Consider the following 16,443-nt stretch of genomic DNA (forward strand, 5'->3'; position numbering starts at 1 on the left):
TATATAGCTATTTATTAATAAAAAAATAACATGTATAGAAGTTATTTAAACATGATTTCGATTTATTTTAATTTGAAACTCATTCAAAACACACAGATTACAGCCTACCATCTGTTTTCACCTTGTCGAGTTTATAATCCTGCTAGCTACCGGTGCGGTAGTTGAGCTCAGCCTACGGTAACGTTGATTGTTGTGAGGATGGCGACTGCACCGGCGATCACGATGGCGCATGTCCGTGACAAAGCTTTAGCTTGACTATATCGCCATCGTCTGGGTAAGATACCAGAACACTGTAACATACCTCTCTCTGCATTTTATACTGGTATATAAGACGCAGCCCACTTTTACATACCTTTTTTTTTCAAGTGCATCTCATACGCCGAATATTACGGTACTACATCTTTTCAATGACAATACTCGGGAAACTATGATTGGAACAATCGAGCGCCCAACTATGATTTACAACTGTACCTCCTGTTTTTAACTGGAAAGTATATTTAGTTTCAGTGTCTGAAATTCAGCGCGATATCTCGCTTGCCACTGTGGCAGGTCATTGCATGTTTTTACCTGTTTTACCTGCCACTCAGTTGCTGACTTAAAAGCTTTAGAATTGTAAACACTGAGTCACCGAAAACCTGACTGCAGAAATATTAAATATTTAATCCTCGACCCTTATTCGTGTGAAAATTGCTTGATAAACATAATCTTTTGCTTGATATAGGAGCAGCTGACTTTAAATTTTACCCTGCCACAGCCAATGTTAACCTTGCAGGTGCTAATTTCGCTTTTGGTAATACCTGTTTTATAAACTCAAATTCAAGGAGGCGTTTGCATAAGAGCTGAGTCAGACCACATCCTGGAGAAAGTCTTTGAAAGTGACAGCCAGACTTTTTTTTCGTTGCAGCATACATTTGAAGGAATGTTTTTATATTGCTGACATGACATATAAAGTTTGTTGAGACAATCTCAAAGAGAAACTTGTTCAGCTGCCAGTTGAAGAAAAGTTCTGCTTCGCTTTGATCTTCCTTTGGATTCAGGCTGTCAGTGAAGTGTTGGCGACTGGATAAGGTTCCTCTTGAATGGGAGTCCATGCTCGCAGCAGTATTTTTAGCAGATTTCTTGTATATCAAATATTTATCTTTTTATACAAATTACTGAAAACAATGGAAGTACTTTGGTCTTTGCTTTGCATGAAGCTAATATGAGTTTAATGGTGTTTTTCAATAGTGTAATGGCAAAAATACATGAATCAGTGTCTTCCTCCTGACTGCATATGTGGGAACCTTGTTGTTCAAGGTAGCGTACATGCGGGTTGGTTCTTTTGTGTACTGTGAAATATAATCCTGCTGGTACCACCTGCACCATATCTGTTATGTCTTCCATCATGGCCCCCGTCTTCTCGTACAGGATACTATGGGGAAATAATACTGCCAGTGATGGCTGTTTTTTAGCAGGTGCTTTTTCAGATTGCGTTTGTCTTTTTGCAACTCGCTGCCGCACACTTCTTGCCCTTTGTGCGTCTGGAAAAGAGAAGTTGTGCTGCTGCCTTTAATGGCCATGGAATAACGACATAGTGGTTTTTTCATTGTCAGATGCTGCAAAATTAAACTACTTCCGGCGTTTTTTTTGGTAAACAAACTCTGTGCTTTTATCAGCGCCTGCGGACATGTTGCCCTAATGGTTAACCTTATTGTCCCAGAGGTGAAGTTTGTGTTGCCTTACATATAAACCCAACAAATCGACATTGACAACAATACCAGTAGCCAAGTCTGGTGCTGCAGTTTCGTTCTCCATATTCCTGCTCAGGATACAAACACAAACTCATAAACATCACTGTTTAAATATTCTGTTGTTGGCCCTGATGGAGAACCAAATAATCAGCTAAGGACCAGGGACGCCGCGATTAACTGGTTTCACTATCAAAGGGCCAGCTGCCGATTTTCAACCTCAGTGCTATCATGCTATCACAGGGAGCCATTATGGTAGAGAAAAATGCAATTCTGCTCTGTGCCTTTGGAGGACGCTATCTGCTTCTCCAATGGGCCGTGGGAAACATCCACCAGATGACGCGTTTTACGTAGTCTGGCCAGGGAGCTCGCTAAACTACACTTTCTCAATGTAGCACGCCCGCCTCCGATGTCATGTCTCGTTCAAAATCGTCAGGTTTGAAATGTAGACTGCAGACCTGAAGATTTTTTAGACGATGCACCGGTATATTCTCGTTGTATTTCGGATTCTGTCCCGCTCTGAGTCGTTGCCTGCAGCGAGACTGTAGTATTTCACTCCAACGTCTCTGGCTGGGCCGTTCCTTTCAGAGGGAGGGGTGCAATGCATGCTGGGTGTTGTAGGAATATAGAATGGGCTAAACCCAGGCTGTTTGTACAACTTTCTCCACAGCTATGGCGCCAATTTCAAATATTATTGCTTCTATTGATGACAGAGAACACCAGCTTTGACTGACAGTGGCTTTTCCCAGGGGCGGACTGCTCCTTTAACCGCACTTTAAAACGTAAAGTGTATTTGATCACAAAGGCTCTGTTACACCGGGTGTTTCTCTTGTCACTCTCACAACACGGGCCGGTACATTATTTTTGGTGCACCCTGCACGGAGCGAAAACAAGGTGACCCCTGTGTTGCAGCACCGGCTTAATGTGCCGTGCTTATCAAATTAATTAATGCGTAATAATCGTGACGATCGTGAAGTGGTGATTATTCGATATAATAATCGTTGCATCCCTACTAAGGACATCTCTAAAATATACAGAACTATACAGAGCAAAGATGTACAATGATGAAACATTTACCGAGCTCTGAGGCACAAAAGCAAAGGCTGCGCTTGTAACACCTTAGTTGTTGTTGTTAAAAAAAGATGAGGCTGCTTTTATCCGTCATTCTTATGTGTTGCTAACTTTAGCATCACCCCTGTAGTAGTCTCTCTCTAAGCAGCTTAAAATTAGCAGGAGGAGCTATTTGCAAACACAGTTTGACCCAGATCTTGTTGCAGTCAAATGTTAGTCAAAATTTAATGAGTCTGTGTCCTCAAGTTAACTAATCACTCTCTCCTCTTTCTCCCTTTAGCATCACTTGAGACTCAGCTAAGATGGCAGACATTGACAAGTAAGTAATCTTCTTCCAGTGCTGCTCCTGTTTCAAACCGTCTAAAGCTTGTGCAGCCAGGGATCCCCGGCTGTGACACGACTGATTTTGGCATGGTCAGATGTACAACATGATTAAACCGATAGAGGGAGGAGCGGCAGGCTCTGACTCTAAAAGGGTAACGGTTGTTTACAAAGCCTGGAGCTGTTCTGGGTGTCACGCCCAGGCAAAGGTTGCATTGTCACAGTTTGACTTGCATACACAACACGTCAAACACTGGAGCGATGGACGTTAACATTGTTAAAACAGGAGTAGTTAAGATGCTGTCTCCCTCCTTCTCACACACATGCTCATCCACTGCCGAACATTGATTTTAACCTCGTCCTGCAGACAGACAGGAGGGCGTGTTGATGAATCTGTGTTCAGAGTGAGCTCTGCTGCGCCGCATCTGAAAGCAGGGTGTCGTGTTTCAGTGCTTGGAACAGCGTCATGGGTAGGAAAACAAAGGCCTGCAGTTTTGATTACTGCTGGAGTTCAGCCGGTGCACATGGATCTTTAACTGCTGAGGGTGGCAATATTGTTCAATCAGACTGACCTCCTTCAGTTACAATCAAATGTGTTATTGGAAAAGGCGTGCGAGCAGGGCAGCTGCAACTTCTGCCTAGTCAAATAGTCCTCTGATCATTCTGCAGTTGATGCTGTAAAGCTTAGTGTTAAGTCTTTCCTTGCTAATCTAAGACCAAACAACATTCTCGGGCTGCACCCGACTCAGAATTGTGTTAGTCGACACAGATTTAGCTCCTCAATAGGAAGATTGGACTATGCTACTTTTTTCACTGTGTTTTCAGTCACATCAGTGTTGGTTTTGACTGTAAAGTTTATCTGGAGATAAGGCTTCGGCAGTATCTTGCCATAAGTTCCGGGATATACAGTATTAAGGGTATTGAAAACAAGACTAGGTCAAACCTAGTATGTGGCTGAGCTCATCAGGTCAATGTGCGCTTCTGTGGGTAATGTATTACAAGGACTGTCCTTATGAGGCCGATGACAACGTGTTTGAAAGCAGGAGCGCGCTGAGGACGTCTATGAGGGCAGCGGACGAGCAGCCCCGCCTACTCCCCGAACAAAGTACCCAGAGCCGTACAGACAGAGTCGCGTCAGTGGAGGTCCAATATGCTCCACACATACAGACTGACAGTGTGTAGAGCTGACCTCGGCAGTCAGACAAAAAGTGCTGGAAAACGGCGGAGGGTCTGGTTGGTGGGGGAAGACAAATTATATGAAATGCGATGCGACTTAAATGATGCGACTTTCAGATCTCAAGGACGCACACACACGAAAATAACAGCTTCAGAGCGTAGCAGATGCACAGATTTTAAACATGAAACTGCTTTATTCAGTTTTCCCGTTAATCACTTTGTCTGTTTGTTCTGTAAAAAATGAGGAGATAATTCTGCTACTGGTGTAAAACATTGTAAACTATGAACACAGAAGGGTCGTTTCGTTAAGTTTACCATGATAGTGCTCCTGCATTGCTCTGCGTACGGTGACGCAGCAAAAAAATGTGTAGAGATTCCACTGATAAAAAGTGAGTCAGGGTCTTCACCACTGAAAATAAACTATTCTGGCTTAATTTGTCTGGTTTTTTAATCAAAACAGAGTTAAATATTTGGTGATTCTGCAGAAGCAGCTGGCATGGTGGCCTAAGTTGCTGGCAGCCTTGCACGACACATGCCAGGAGTAGTTGTGGCCGGTGTTAATTCAGCGCACTCATAAACAGTCTGAGGTGTCTTGTGTCTTGGCTGACCTTCCCCTTCTGTCTTCCTCTCCCGTCTGTGTGTCTCCCCGAGCAGCAAAGACCAGGCAGAGATGGACCCGGCAGATATGGAGGACGTGGAGGAAGTGGAAGAGGAGGAGACGGGAGAAGACGAAAACAGCAAAGGTTGGTGTCTCTAAAAAATGCTACAGCACAGATGCTTGGAGTTAAAAGCTGCACTAAAACTTTAAAAAATACTAAATGTGGAATTTTTAGTCTAAGTTTGAATCATTCAGGTGTTTAAAACTAATTCCAGCAGCAGATTAGCAGTCTGAACTCTGCGTGCCTCTGCCTGGTATTAGAACAGCACAGTTATTTGCATGTCATGATGTTGGATTGTAGTTGAGAGCTGGGAGGCACTAATCCATTTTTATTTTGGGATCTTGATGCTGTTTATGTCTCCTTTGATGCTCAGACAGTCTCTCTCATATATTAGCCTACTCCCAGCTAATTGTGGATGGATATAGATAGCTGTTTCTCTATTTATAGCCAGTTTGATTAATCTTTTTAAAGCCACACTTGAAGTAAAGCTCGTTCTGGCTGCCTACGACTGATCCGTCATCGAGACCACACTCTGAGGAAAGCCTTACATGAGGCCTGGAAGCTGAGGCAGATTATAAATGCATGAGTAATACACAGTTACAGCCTGCCAGTGTTAACATGCAGTGCAAACTGTGGTTAAGAAACGTCGCGTATCTCAACTGCACATCTCAACGACTGTGAGACAACAGGAACAAATTCAGAGGCAAAGGACAGCTCAGCGAATACGGGGTTGTGGAAGGTGAAACTGAGCCTGCTGCCACCACCGTGTGAATTTTACAATATCCTTGAGTTCACTGTTGGTCTTCACTTTCAGAAAACAAGGATGCATTATATCCTGCTAACACCAAATGAATAAGTACATTGATGCACGGACACTAGCAGGATGAATGTGCGCTAGCAAAGCAGTACAGCGCTGAGCTAAGAGTCTATGTTGACTTTTAAATTTGTAGTCTTTGCACATATTTTGACATCTAGTAACGGTGAATATGCTTATAGGTATTCCAGCATCTGTGGTGATGTAACATGGCCATCATTAGAGCATTATTATAGTGTACATGTACAAGTGGATGGAAGCCCATGGAGGAAACGAGCCACATTTTGAATATCAAAGTCTTGAGGGTATTTTAGCCGAGCGTTTTGGCATGCTAACGATATGCTGCAGAATAAGTTCAATAAGATAAAGTGGAATTATGCTGAGTGAATCTAATCTATACAGTCAGTGGCTGTGAAAAAATCTTGCATAAAATAAATATGGTGTCATTTTTTCATTTTTTGTAAAGATAATTTTTTTGGCTTTATTGTATAGGACAGATGAAGAGAGGGGGGGGGGGGTCAGCAGACAGAGTCGAGCCTGCGATCAGTCCGTCGAGAGCTGTAGCCTCTGAACATGGTGCGCCTGCTCTACAAACTGAGCAAAACCAGCTCCCCGATACCGTCATGTCTTATAAAACACTTGGTTAGAATCTTGAAGATTTCAGTTTCGTGCTCTTTGGCGGCACCTGTGGCGATAAACGGTAATTGCAGGAGCACACTTCCCAGATGTCCAGACAGTGCTGCATGTGTGACGTCCACGGTCGGCTCCGGTTGTAACTCTTGATTTTCCTGGCTGACGGTCGCTTTCCTTTTTAGACTGTTTGCTTCATCTGAGCGTCGAGTTTGTTTCTTTTTCTTTGGATTTTCACTTGTTGTTGAAGTTGTATCTGTAGTCATCCATCTTTTCTTTGTTTGTTCTGCCATAGTAGATTACTGTTTACTGGCAACTGGGCGCCGCTTGTGATTTTTTTCCCCCGTGAAAGTTGCACCAGACAGCCAGTCTGTAATACTGCAAATGCAAAGGCTTTCATCAGTGGGTCATAGGCTCAATCACCATTATGTTACCTTTTTCGGAGATAGTGACTTTTATTCACATGGAAATCTTCAACATTGTCACTTTAAGTTTTGAGATTTCTTATTTTGCACGGTTTGCACACGTAGAAAGGTGTTCTATTTTATGTCTGCATCTGCCTGTGGTCCATCCCAATGAGTGATGGCATAATAATAAGGTATTTACAAATCCCAATTTTATGCATTCCTAGCTCATTAGATGGGGGATGCAACTTCAGCCATAATCCACCTATAATCTTAAAACACTCTAATTTTATGTTGTCCTGGATTCAGATGTGACCGTGCATGCTACATGAGGTTTTAGAAGCCTAATGGTTTATTTAATGACGGTAAAGCATCCCTTTTAGAGTCCCTGTTATTCTAGTCGTCAGTAGTATTCAGCTGGGACAGTGTTTGGTAGAAAAGCAGGCCTGTGGCAGCTGATCCTCACTGATGTATTCACCAAAAGCAGCATTTCCTATCAAAGCATCCAGCCAACAGCTTGTGTTGTGTGAATTCAGACAAGCGTAGGTGTATTTATTTGACTGGATGCTGAGCCTTGGACAGCTGATCTATGCTAGCTGATAACACATTACAAGCAAAATGCCAACAGAGAAAAGTGACTTCCAATCTCTTTAATCTTCTCACCTGCCAGCAGCGATCTCGCTGAGCTTTGATAGGTGCAACCAACGTGTCGGACACTGGGATTATACCATCTGTCACCTGTCTGCTCGCACAAAGGGAGAGCAGCCTTTAAGTGCTGATTCAGTCCATGCAATTTATAAACCAGACGACATTCAGGGTTTTATTTACTTCAAAACACCCTGCAGGCAAAATAAGCAGGGAGCAAACAAGTTTAAATAGATGTGAGAGATGACTGAATGCTCTTAAGCAGGAAACTGTTCACGTACTCTGCTCCACCCTGCACAAATACTCTGGTAAACACGCACGCTGATGAGAGGTGCAGGAAGGATGAAGTTTTCATACAGTTGTGTTCTTGTGTAGCCAAAACACGGATTTAATCAGAACTCCGACATCAGCTCAGCTCTCATCTGATCTGAATTGATTTAACAGTCTTCATATTGTACTGTTGACTTTATATGTGTGCGTTTGTGTCCTCAGCTCGTCAGCTGACCGTGCAGATGATGCAGAATCCACAGATCCTGGCTGCGCTGCAGGAGAGGCTGGACGGTCTGAACGGCTCACCGTCGGGGTACATGGAGAGGTGAGGCCTGAACTAGTCTTAAGTGATTATTTAGTCCTTGAACATATTTATGCAGCTGTGTCCACTTCACAGCCATTAAAAGCATCTCCTCTGCCTAACTGGATTTGATAATAAACAGAAATATTTTCCGTAAAGGCTGGCCCACACTAACATTTTCTGTTTTCACATCTGTTAAGATTTTAAAAATCTCTTAGAGAGCCCACACATGACGACCAATAATGATGCATTGAACAGTTTTGTTCCTATCGTGTGTGGAGAGCAACGATATGACCCAAACAGCACACCACGCACGAGGGCTGCTCGATGATGGCAAAAACCATAATCATTAAAAAAAAACACAAGGTTCCAAACATAAACTGCCTTTTTAAAGGTTTGTGTTTGTTTAAAGGCCACGAAGTCATGAAAAAAAAGGTAATCACGATTTATTTTAGTCAATAATTGAGATCTCGATTATTGAAAACGATTCCTCATCGACTTTGGAACAGCAACCATTTATTTAACGTTTTTTGCAAACGTTATTCACCTGAAAAACTTGTAAAATGATAAATAAATAAATTAATTTTATAATATATAAATTAATATTAAAATAAAGTCATTAGCAACTCGGTGATTGAATTTCAGGTGATTAAACAAACTGGTCGTGTTCCTTTGTGGTGCAGACACCACCGTGTACTGTCACAGTATTTGGTTTCAAAGAGTCTGATGAGGAGCAGCAACAAAGTGTTCCCCAACAACAGAATTACTTTTACCTTTCCTGTTGACCAAAGGCTCTCTCTCCGTCGTCTCGGCTCGGACTGAACTACATGCAGCTACCGCCTGGAGAGTAAGTATGGGCGGGGCAAAGGTCACTGCTGAGGGAAAGGGGCAGTGTTAAAAAGTTTTTTTATATTTGTTGGAAGCCAAAATCGTAATTGAGATTAAGATTCGATTAATTGAGCAGCCCGACCACACACTAAGGGATTCATTCACCAACAACTCTCCGACTCTCACAGCTGGAAATCTCACTAAGTCTCTCGTGGTCAAACAAGACTTTAGAGTAAACAAACATGGCGGACGAGCTTCAGTCAACTTGCTTCCCATCGTCTGGTTCCACGTGACAATCCACAGAATGCATGCTCTGCTGTCCTCGGGGTTTCCCCCCCACACAGCACGATATGGGATCGTAAATATTGAACATGTTTAATATCGGTGTGGCCACGACGTTCTTCCGAGCAGATCAGGGGAAGTAAAAATCACTCAAACTACAGGAACATCTTAAGAACCATCAAAAAATCGTGACTTTTCTCGCTTTTGTCTCAAGGCGGGAATCTGGCCCGACATCAGCTTCATGATCTTGTAGATTGTACCCCACTTAACAAAGACAGATTTTATTTTTATACTTCCTGTCTTCTTAATAAGTAAGGTCTCTTTTTGCCTCCAAAAACAGTTATAAAATTATAAAAGTTCAGTGCTGCTGACGTTTTAAAGCAAACACTGCAGCACTCAGGGATCTGCCCCAACAGGGAGACTGCATATCTGTGCTGCCTGATCATGCGAGGGTGGGTTGTTTGAAACGTTAATTTGCTCTTTGAAAAATGCAATTTCAGTGTTGGAGCGTGAGGACGATATGTGGCTTGTGATTAATGGGGTCCAGCATTGACAGAGTCTGTGCTCTTAACTTTTTAAACGAACAGAATCAGGATCTGCTGCTGGTTAAAAGGGGCGGGGCAGAGGCGCACCGTCGACAGATGCAGAAAATAAGTGTGCCATGTTAGTTCTGAAAAGTCTGTTAATGTCTTTACTTTCTGTCAAGTATTTGTGTTTAAAGATTAAAATAGTGTAGAACGTGAAATCAAGCTAAAAGCTTTGTGTTGAAATTTAAACTTGAGTAACTTCCACAGTGGATATTTCTAAACCACGCTGCTGAACACTGTTGCTGGAGGCCATCAGTCGTGGGTTGTAATCATTTACACGCATTTGAGTGCTAAGTGGATGTTTTTGCTTTCCCATCGCACATTTACATGATAATTAGTCTAAGTGGAAGGTCTGCCTTTTTGAGTCGCAACGCTTTTATGCAAATCAAGTTCAAGAGAAGTTCAGTCGTGTTCATATTTAGCAGCATTATTCTGGTAACAGATAAAACTATTGAATCCTGAATTGAGGATGCATTTTAGTTTTCAACCTGATGCCTAATGGCCGAGCTGCGCACATGAGGATGATGTGAGGTCTCAGCCCACGTTAGCTTACAGGCATCACTTTGTATAGAGCCGCTTAAACAGGCAGTCAGGCTGAAGGCTGTTAAACACCCGGCCATTGTTTAGCTTAATTTGATGACCTGAGAGTAAACAAAGACAAAATCCTCTACATGAGATATTTATGTTATCGCCTCAAAGATGTCAGGTCGCAGGAGTTTATTAAGAAACCAGCAGGTGTGAGTGTTAGCTGTTAGTTGTTGACTTTTCACCTGATTAACAGAATCATTAACTCGGCAATAAGGCGGTAAAATGTAAAAACACTTTAAAAAGAGACGTTTTCCTGTCGCTTTGAGCACCACGAGTCTGCTCTGCAAACACTGGATTATAAAGCCTTCTCATAAAATACACTCTAATATCGTCCCTTAAAAAGCCACCATGCAAATTAACAGGCTACTGTGCAGGAAATTGTGCATTGGCCTTTTGTCTGCAATTACTTGCGGTTCACAAAATGCTTTAAGATGTAATTTCAAATCCGATTATAATTGATCAGAATCAGTTTTAGGGCTGCACCATATTAAAAAGTGACATTGCAATGAACTTTTGTTCTGTGACATTTATAGCCAAATAAAAAAATACAGGAAATTATACCAGAAACGATGTGTGTAAATTCATATAAACAATTAACAATCATACATTTTCAGTCTATTTTCTTCCAACAAAACAAAACCCCTCCTGCTTTTACCACATTTGGTTCAGACTTGACACCCGCATGAAAAAGTAGAGCGTTCAGGAGGAGCGACACTTTTCTTAATAAAATGATTCAAACAGACTTGTGGGCTGCGGTTGCTTCACTAATACGGTACGTCATCTACCATTTCTGACCGTTTTCAATTGTATGTCTAATCAGCGCGATCACCCACAGTCGCTTTATGAAACTAAAAACGTTTCCTGATTCCTGTCGTTCCTGTCGGCGCACACAACCTCAGGCGCTGTGTGTGCTGCAGGTGTAGCCGCTAAAAGTAAATGGCACGTCTGTTTATGTAGCCCCAGCATCGCGGAACGGAGCCGCTGACGTCACGGAGCCTCGATCATCCCGTCGACATAATCTGTTACGCCGGGTGGCTTATAAGTGAGTATTCCCGTTAACAGCGTCACCTCGTCCCGGTGCTGGTTAACGCTGTGGTTACACAAACGTGCTGCGAGGGTTTACTTTTAGACGTGAGTTTTCGTACTTGTTTGCGGTTTACAGCCAAGTGACTAACTGTCTCTGCAGCTCAGTGTCAGTTCATTCTGTGCTCTGGTGAAGAGCTGCACTAATGTGATATCAGACAGACTTTTGTGGTAGATTAATGATGGAAAACAAGAAAATTGAAAGTACTCCTTTTGCACCAAGCAACAATAAAGTAGTAGCTTGACATGTTGCAGTAATACGTGGGTAATGTAATAGATTACATTAACCTGAAATGGTTGGTAATGTTTAGTATACATGTCTATATACAGGGCTTGGTTTTTGACAGTGAAATCCACTTTAACATGTTTAACCCTAACTCATTCAGCAACCTGTAGATGTAACCTTTAAAGGTGCAACTTATTATTCAGTGTTAGTTTGATTCAGACTCTCTGTGGCACCTTCCAGAAGGTGAAGTTGTAACAGTTTTTGTGCAGGGTGTGAATGGTCTGCTGTAATGCTTCCTGACTCTGTTGATGGATAAGTCCTGAAGAAGGGCATGCTGGCCCCGAAGGCTTTTTTTCTTCAGTCCTGTCTGGTCTAGATCAGTCACCAAACAAGACAGGAACAGACTTCAGACAGACATTGACGGATGTGCAGAGAACAGACTGTATCTCTGTGGAGTTGACTTAGATCGGCAGCTCCTGAGGCAGGTTGAACTTCCTGAGCTGGAGCAGGAAGAACATCTTCTGCTGGCCGTTTTCAAAGATTATGTTAATGTTGGACGCCCACTTCGGGTACTGGGAGATTGTTCCAGAACAGCTGTTGACTGTGGTGATGAGGGGGCAGTGAACTCAACAGTCTTGTTTAGCTGCAGGTTGTTATGACTGCACCTCGGGGGCAGCTACTGTTCTGTCATCTGCAAACTTCACGAGTTTACCGAAGAGTCTCCTGAGCTGCAGCCATTTGTGTCAGTTTCTGCCACTGTGTTTCAGTGCTCAATTATAGTTTATACAGAGTTTAAGATGCAGTGAATACATTTTCTACAGGCCTCACAAGCTTATCCTCATTTTGGATGAACTAAATGTTAAAAGAACAGTGGTGGTGGCCTCTGAGATGCTTTGCGAGTGTTGCCGTTTGTCTTGGCTGCAGGGCTCTGCCACCCACTGCTCCTTTTACTCCGCAAAACCATCAGCAAGCAGCTCTTTGATCAACTTGTCAAGTGTTGGCACCAACAAACCCACCAGTTACGACATCCTAGCGCTTTGGAGCAAACATGTACTGTATTCCCTTGCCAGGATAGTGCAGGTTTTTTTTTAACCTTACTGCAGAGAAACTTGACTCTGTGCAGGCTCATTGGAGTTCCCAAAACCAGGTGACCACTATCATTGGAATTACTGCAAAGGAATAGATGGGAATTGTTGCCTGTGGCCTTGAACAATAATCTGAGACTGACAAAAATTAGCTTAACGCGACGTGCAAAATACTGTCTTCATGTGATTTATGTTCGTAGGTAGATGTTGAGTGTTGCTGAAGGTACTTTAGTTCCATGATAATAAGGTGCTAGCTACAGAGACATCACTGAGCGTTGCATTTAAAGCTTGGAAAATAAATTAGGGCATCACCGCTAAGTTCAGTGACCGATTTGAAATAAATACGGCTTCTGACTTAAGTTGCTTTTCGACCAAAAGTACCAGGAGCGTTTAGTTCCAGGAACTTCTCTTCAAGGAACTAAATGGTTCCTGTGGCCCATTGTTGTCTGCGTTTCCACAGCGGCCTAAAGTCCCGGGAAGATTGTGCAAATCAGACCAATGAGAAGCAATAAAAGTAACTGCACTACACCGCCAGTCCAGTAGGTGGTGGTAAGAAGACGACGAAGATGACTGAGATTACTGAACCAATCAGAAACGATCAGCACTACAGGCCCCGCCCTGAAAGTTCCTGGACCTTTGAAAAGTACGACCCTCCGAGCAGGGACTTTTCAGTGGGTATATCAATAGACCCTGGTTCATGCAGAGTTCCCCAAAAGGTTCCTAGTTCCTGGGGAAAGTTCCTGCTGTCGAAAAAGCACCTTTGGACGACTCCAACATCATGTAAAATGCTGTACAATGGTGTGCAGAAGTAGGCAGGTCAAAATAAGAACTCGAATTTGATATAATATTTACATTTTTACTATTTCAAGACAAATTTCAGCAGCTTTAAAATCGTGAGGATCCCACAGAATCATCCACACCAGAAACCGGGCTGGGAACTCCTCGAGCGCAAACCAATAAATCTGTGTACAAGCAAGACATAATTTCTGCAGTTGAATGAAGCACATCTCAATAAAACCTCTTCTTGGCATAGTTTCAGTTTGTTTACAGAGTGTGAAAAGCCACCCTGACTTATTGGAGATCCTCTTGGGACAGAGCCGCTCTGCAGTGTGTTCCTCTGATCTAAAGCTCTCAGCAGATTAACCTCTGAGCTGGGGCCCGCTCTGGTACCATTTGCTCACCATTAAGCACGTTATTTCCTGTTCCTTTTTTAGAAGTAAAAGCCCGGAAACAATACACAGCAAAATGATTGATGTGCATAAAGATCTTTAGCTTTGTATAAAGCTGTTTTCACCTGATGTGTGTATTTTTCCAGTGTCTAACCTGCATCTTCTGTGTGTCCTCCCACAGTTTACCAAAGGTTGTAAAGAGACGTGTAAACGCCCTGAAGAACCTGCAGGTCAAATGTGCCCACATCGAGGCAAAGTTCTACGAAGAAGTACATGAACTGGAGAGAAAGTACGCAGCCCTCTACCAGCCCCTCTTCGACAAAGTACGTAATTCATGCACTTTCTTTACTGTGACTTTAAGAACTCTAATTGTTTTGTAGCCGTACTGTTTGTGCGCACCTTTCCTAAATGCAGTTTAACTCCAAGATTAGCATTAAAATTAAATGTGTCATGAAATTATTTTAAGATTTATTTTCACAGAATTATCAGTTTTCTGTATAACTAGACAAGTGAACAAGAGGCAGTTGATAAATGTTTTGTCTGTCCATAAAATGTGGTTCATGCATTCGCTCTGTTTCCTTGAGTGGGCGGCCATCTTTGTTCATCTGTGCTCCTGTACACTGAGTCAAAACAGCCACCCGCCTCAACCCACAACACACCATACATCTATGGTTGTCACAATACCAGAATTTAAAACTTTGATACGACACTAGTAAATAAAGAAACGGTACTCTATACCTGTTTCGTTACCATGGCAACAAAAAAAAGAACTGTTAGATACCAAGAATTGTGTTATCTTGTTTGTTGCTGCAACAGAAAGTTAGTAATCACAAAACAGCCTCCTTTGACAGACTGTTTACAGTAATAAAAGTAAAAACTTTATCTGTATCTGCAGATTATGGCTTGAAAATGACATATCACCATCGGCAGATATGTCTTTTAATTGGTAGAAGATATCAGCAGAAAAACGCTTTAATTCTGCCTAAATGCTCAATGATTCCCTGAAGAAGCTTGGCGTAATGCTACAACATTAACTCGGCGAGCGTGTGCGCGCACTGCCTGTGCAAAGTTATCAACACTATACAAATAAAGACTAAAAAGTCACACGAGCCAGTGAATAGAAGTTAAACAACTTTCACAACTCCTAACTAGCTAACAGTTAGCTAACATTCTCATCATTTTATCGACTTAATAACATCAAACACACCGAAAATATACTCTGTTGGCGTCGGCTTTGTCCGTGATTGTAACATAAACATCAGTGCAAAATGAACGTACATATTCATGGACGCACACACGATAAAGAGTCTGTCGGCGATCACTGATGACCTCTGTAGTAGGTGCAGTAATCAAGTCCGGGCATGTCTCCCTCACTGCCGCGTTTCGGGGGCGGATGCTGCATTCAGGTGCGCTCAGAAACGCGAGTGATCAGACATGTGACCTTTTGTACAGCGCCTCTTCCGTCAAGCGTGAAGAAGGTGCGAGATGTCTGCGGTACGGCAGTTTTTGGCCACTACAATAAGAGTAGGCATGATATCAATTCCACTACAGGGGAGACTTGATGTTCTCTGCAATTATGTAGAAAAAAACGTGTCTAATATCGATATTGGCATATCGAATATCAGCAAAAAATCCAATATTGTGCATCCCTAACTATTTGATATTGTTTAGACTCATATTAAATTATCACCTCCCCTCTCAATTATCAATCATAAACATAAAAAGTGTTTAGCTGTGTCTGTATCTGCAGAGAATCTGCCCTTATTTAACTGTATATTTCTGCTGTTTGGGACATGTCTGGGTGTAATCATGCAGGGGTGTTCAGCTCACAGCCAACAGTCTGCAGGTCGGGATTAAATGAAACCGTAGAGACCAGGTGACAGCGCCGTCTCTGCTCTGCTCTCTCTCTCTGTAACAGACGCCAACGTAACTTGTTCGTCTTTTATAAGACGCCAAAACGTTGGTGTTTTTGACCTGCGATGGAACAGTCCGCTGTGTGGTTTAGAGCTGTCACTTTTCAATCTAAATTCGATATATCGTTCGAACCTGGTGAAATATTAATAGTTTGAACTGTAATGATGTGATCAAACAAATTCCATATCGCGTTGAATTCGTTCTAACTTGATTTTTGGGGAAACTGACAGCCCTAGTGTGGTTGCTATGAGCTGCAGGTGATGGAGGGCAGAGCAGAAAGATGCACACAGTCGGCAGGATGAAGCGACTTCAGCTGCAGACAAACTAAACCCTGTACCTTCCTGCGGGGTTGTGCGGAGGTGTAGGCGTGTTAGTTTGTTGTCTAGAGCGTAACAGGCTGTGAAACACTCAGAAATTATGTCTTATTTTTCCATTTCACAGCTTTCTGTTCATTAACTGCGCTCGCTCTGTTCACTTCCTGCCTATATCACTCAACCACAGATCTCTGTCTTGTGGTAGATTTGATCTCAGATGTTTTCTCTATTTTTTCGAAGCTTCGGTACGTTTCTGTACTACTTACCGTAAATATATTGGAGTTTGTATTGTTTAAAACGCATGATTTCAGAACACTGACGTCTGGCAGTGTATTTGCTTTGATCAGAG

The 16,443-nt window shown here is 42.5% G+C and overlaps 1 protein-coding gene across 10 annotated transcripts in view; it reads left to right on the forward strand.

Annotated features, from left to right (window-relative positions):
* Window positions 1–16,443, forward strand: part of nap1l1 (nucleosome assembly protein 1-like 1) — a 74,647-nt gene that overhangs the window by 42,322 nt on the left and 15,882 nt on the right. For all 10 annotated transcript variants that reach the window (XM_069670807.1, XM_069670806.1, XM_069670805.1 and 7 more), the window contains 4 exons: window positions 3,079–3,117; window positions 4,950–5,038; window positions 7,940–8,042; window positions 14,048–14,189. In XM_069670807.1, the coding sequence (XP_069526908.1) occupies window positions 3,101–3,117; window positions 4,950–5,038; window positions 7,940–8,042; window positions 14,048–14,189 (351 nt within the window). In that variant the 5' untranslated portion in view covers window positions 3,079–3,100. The remainder of the gene's footprint in view (window positions 1–3,078; window positions 3,118–4,949; window positions 5,039–7,939; window positions 8,043–14,047; window positions 14,190–16,443) is intronic.

The sequence above is a fragment of the Semicossyphus pulcher genome, unplaced genomic scaffold, assembly GCF_022749685.1.
Source record: "Semicossyphus pulcher isolate SPU_LCO1_2020_fin unplaced genomic scaffold, fSemPul1.0.p SCAF_20, whole genome shotgun sequence".
Classification (NCBI taxonomy): Eukaryota; Metazoa; Chordata; class Actinopteri; order Labriformes; family Labridae; genus Semicossyphus; species Semicossyphus pulcher.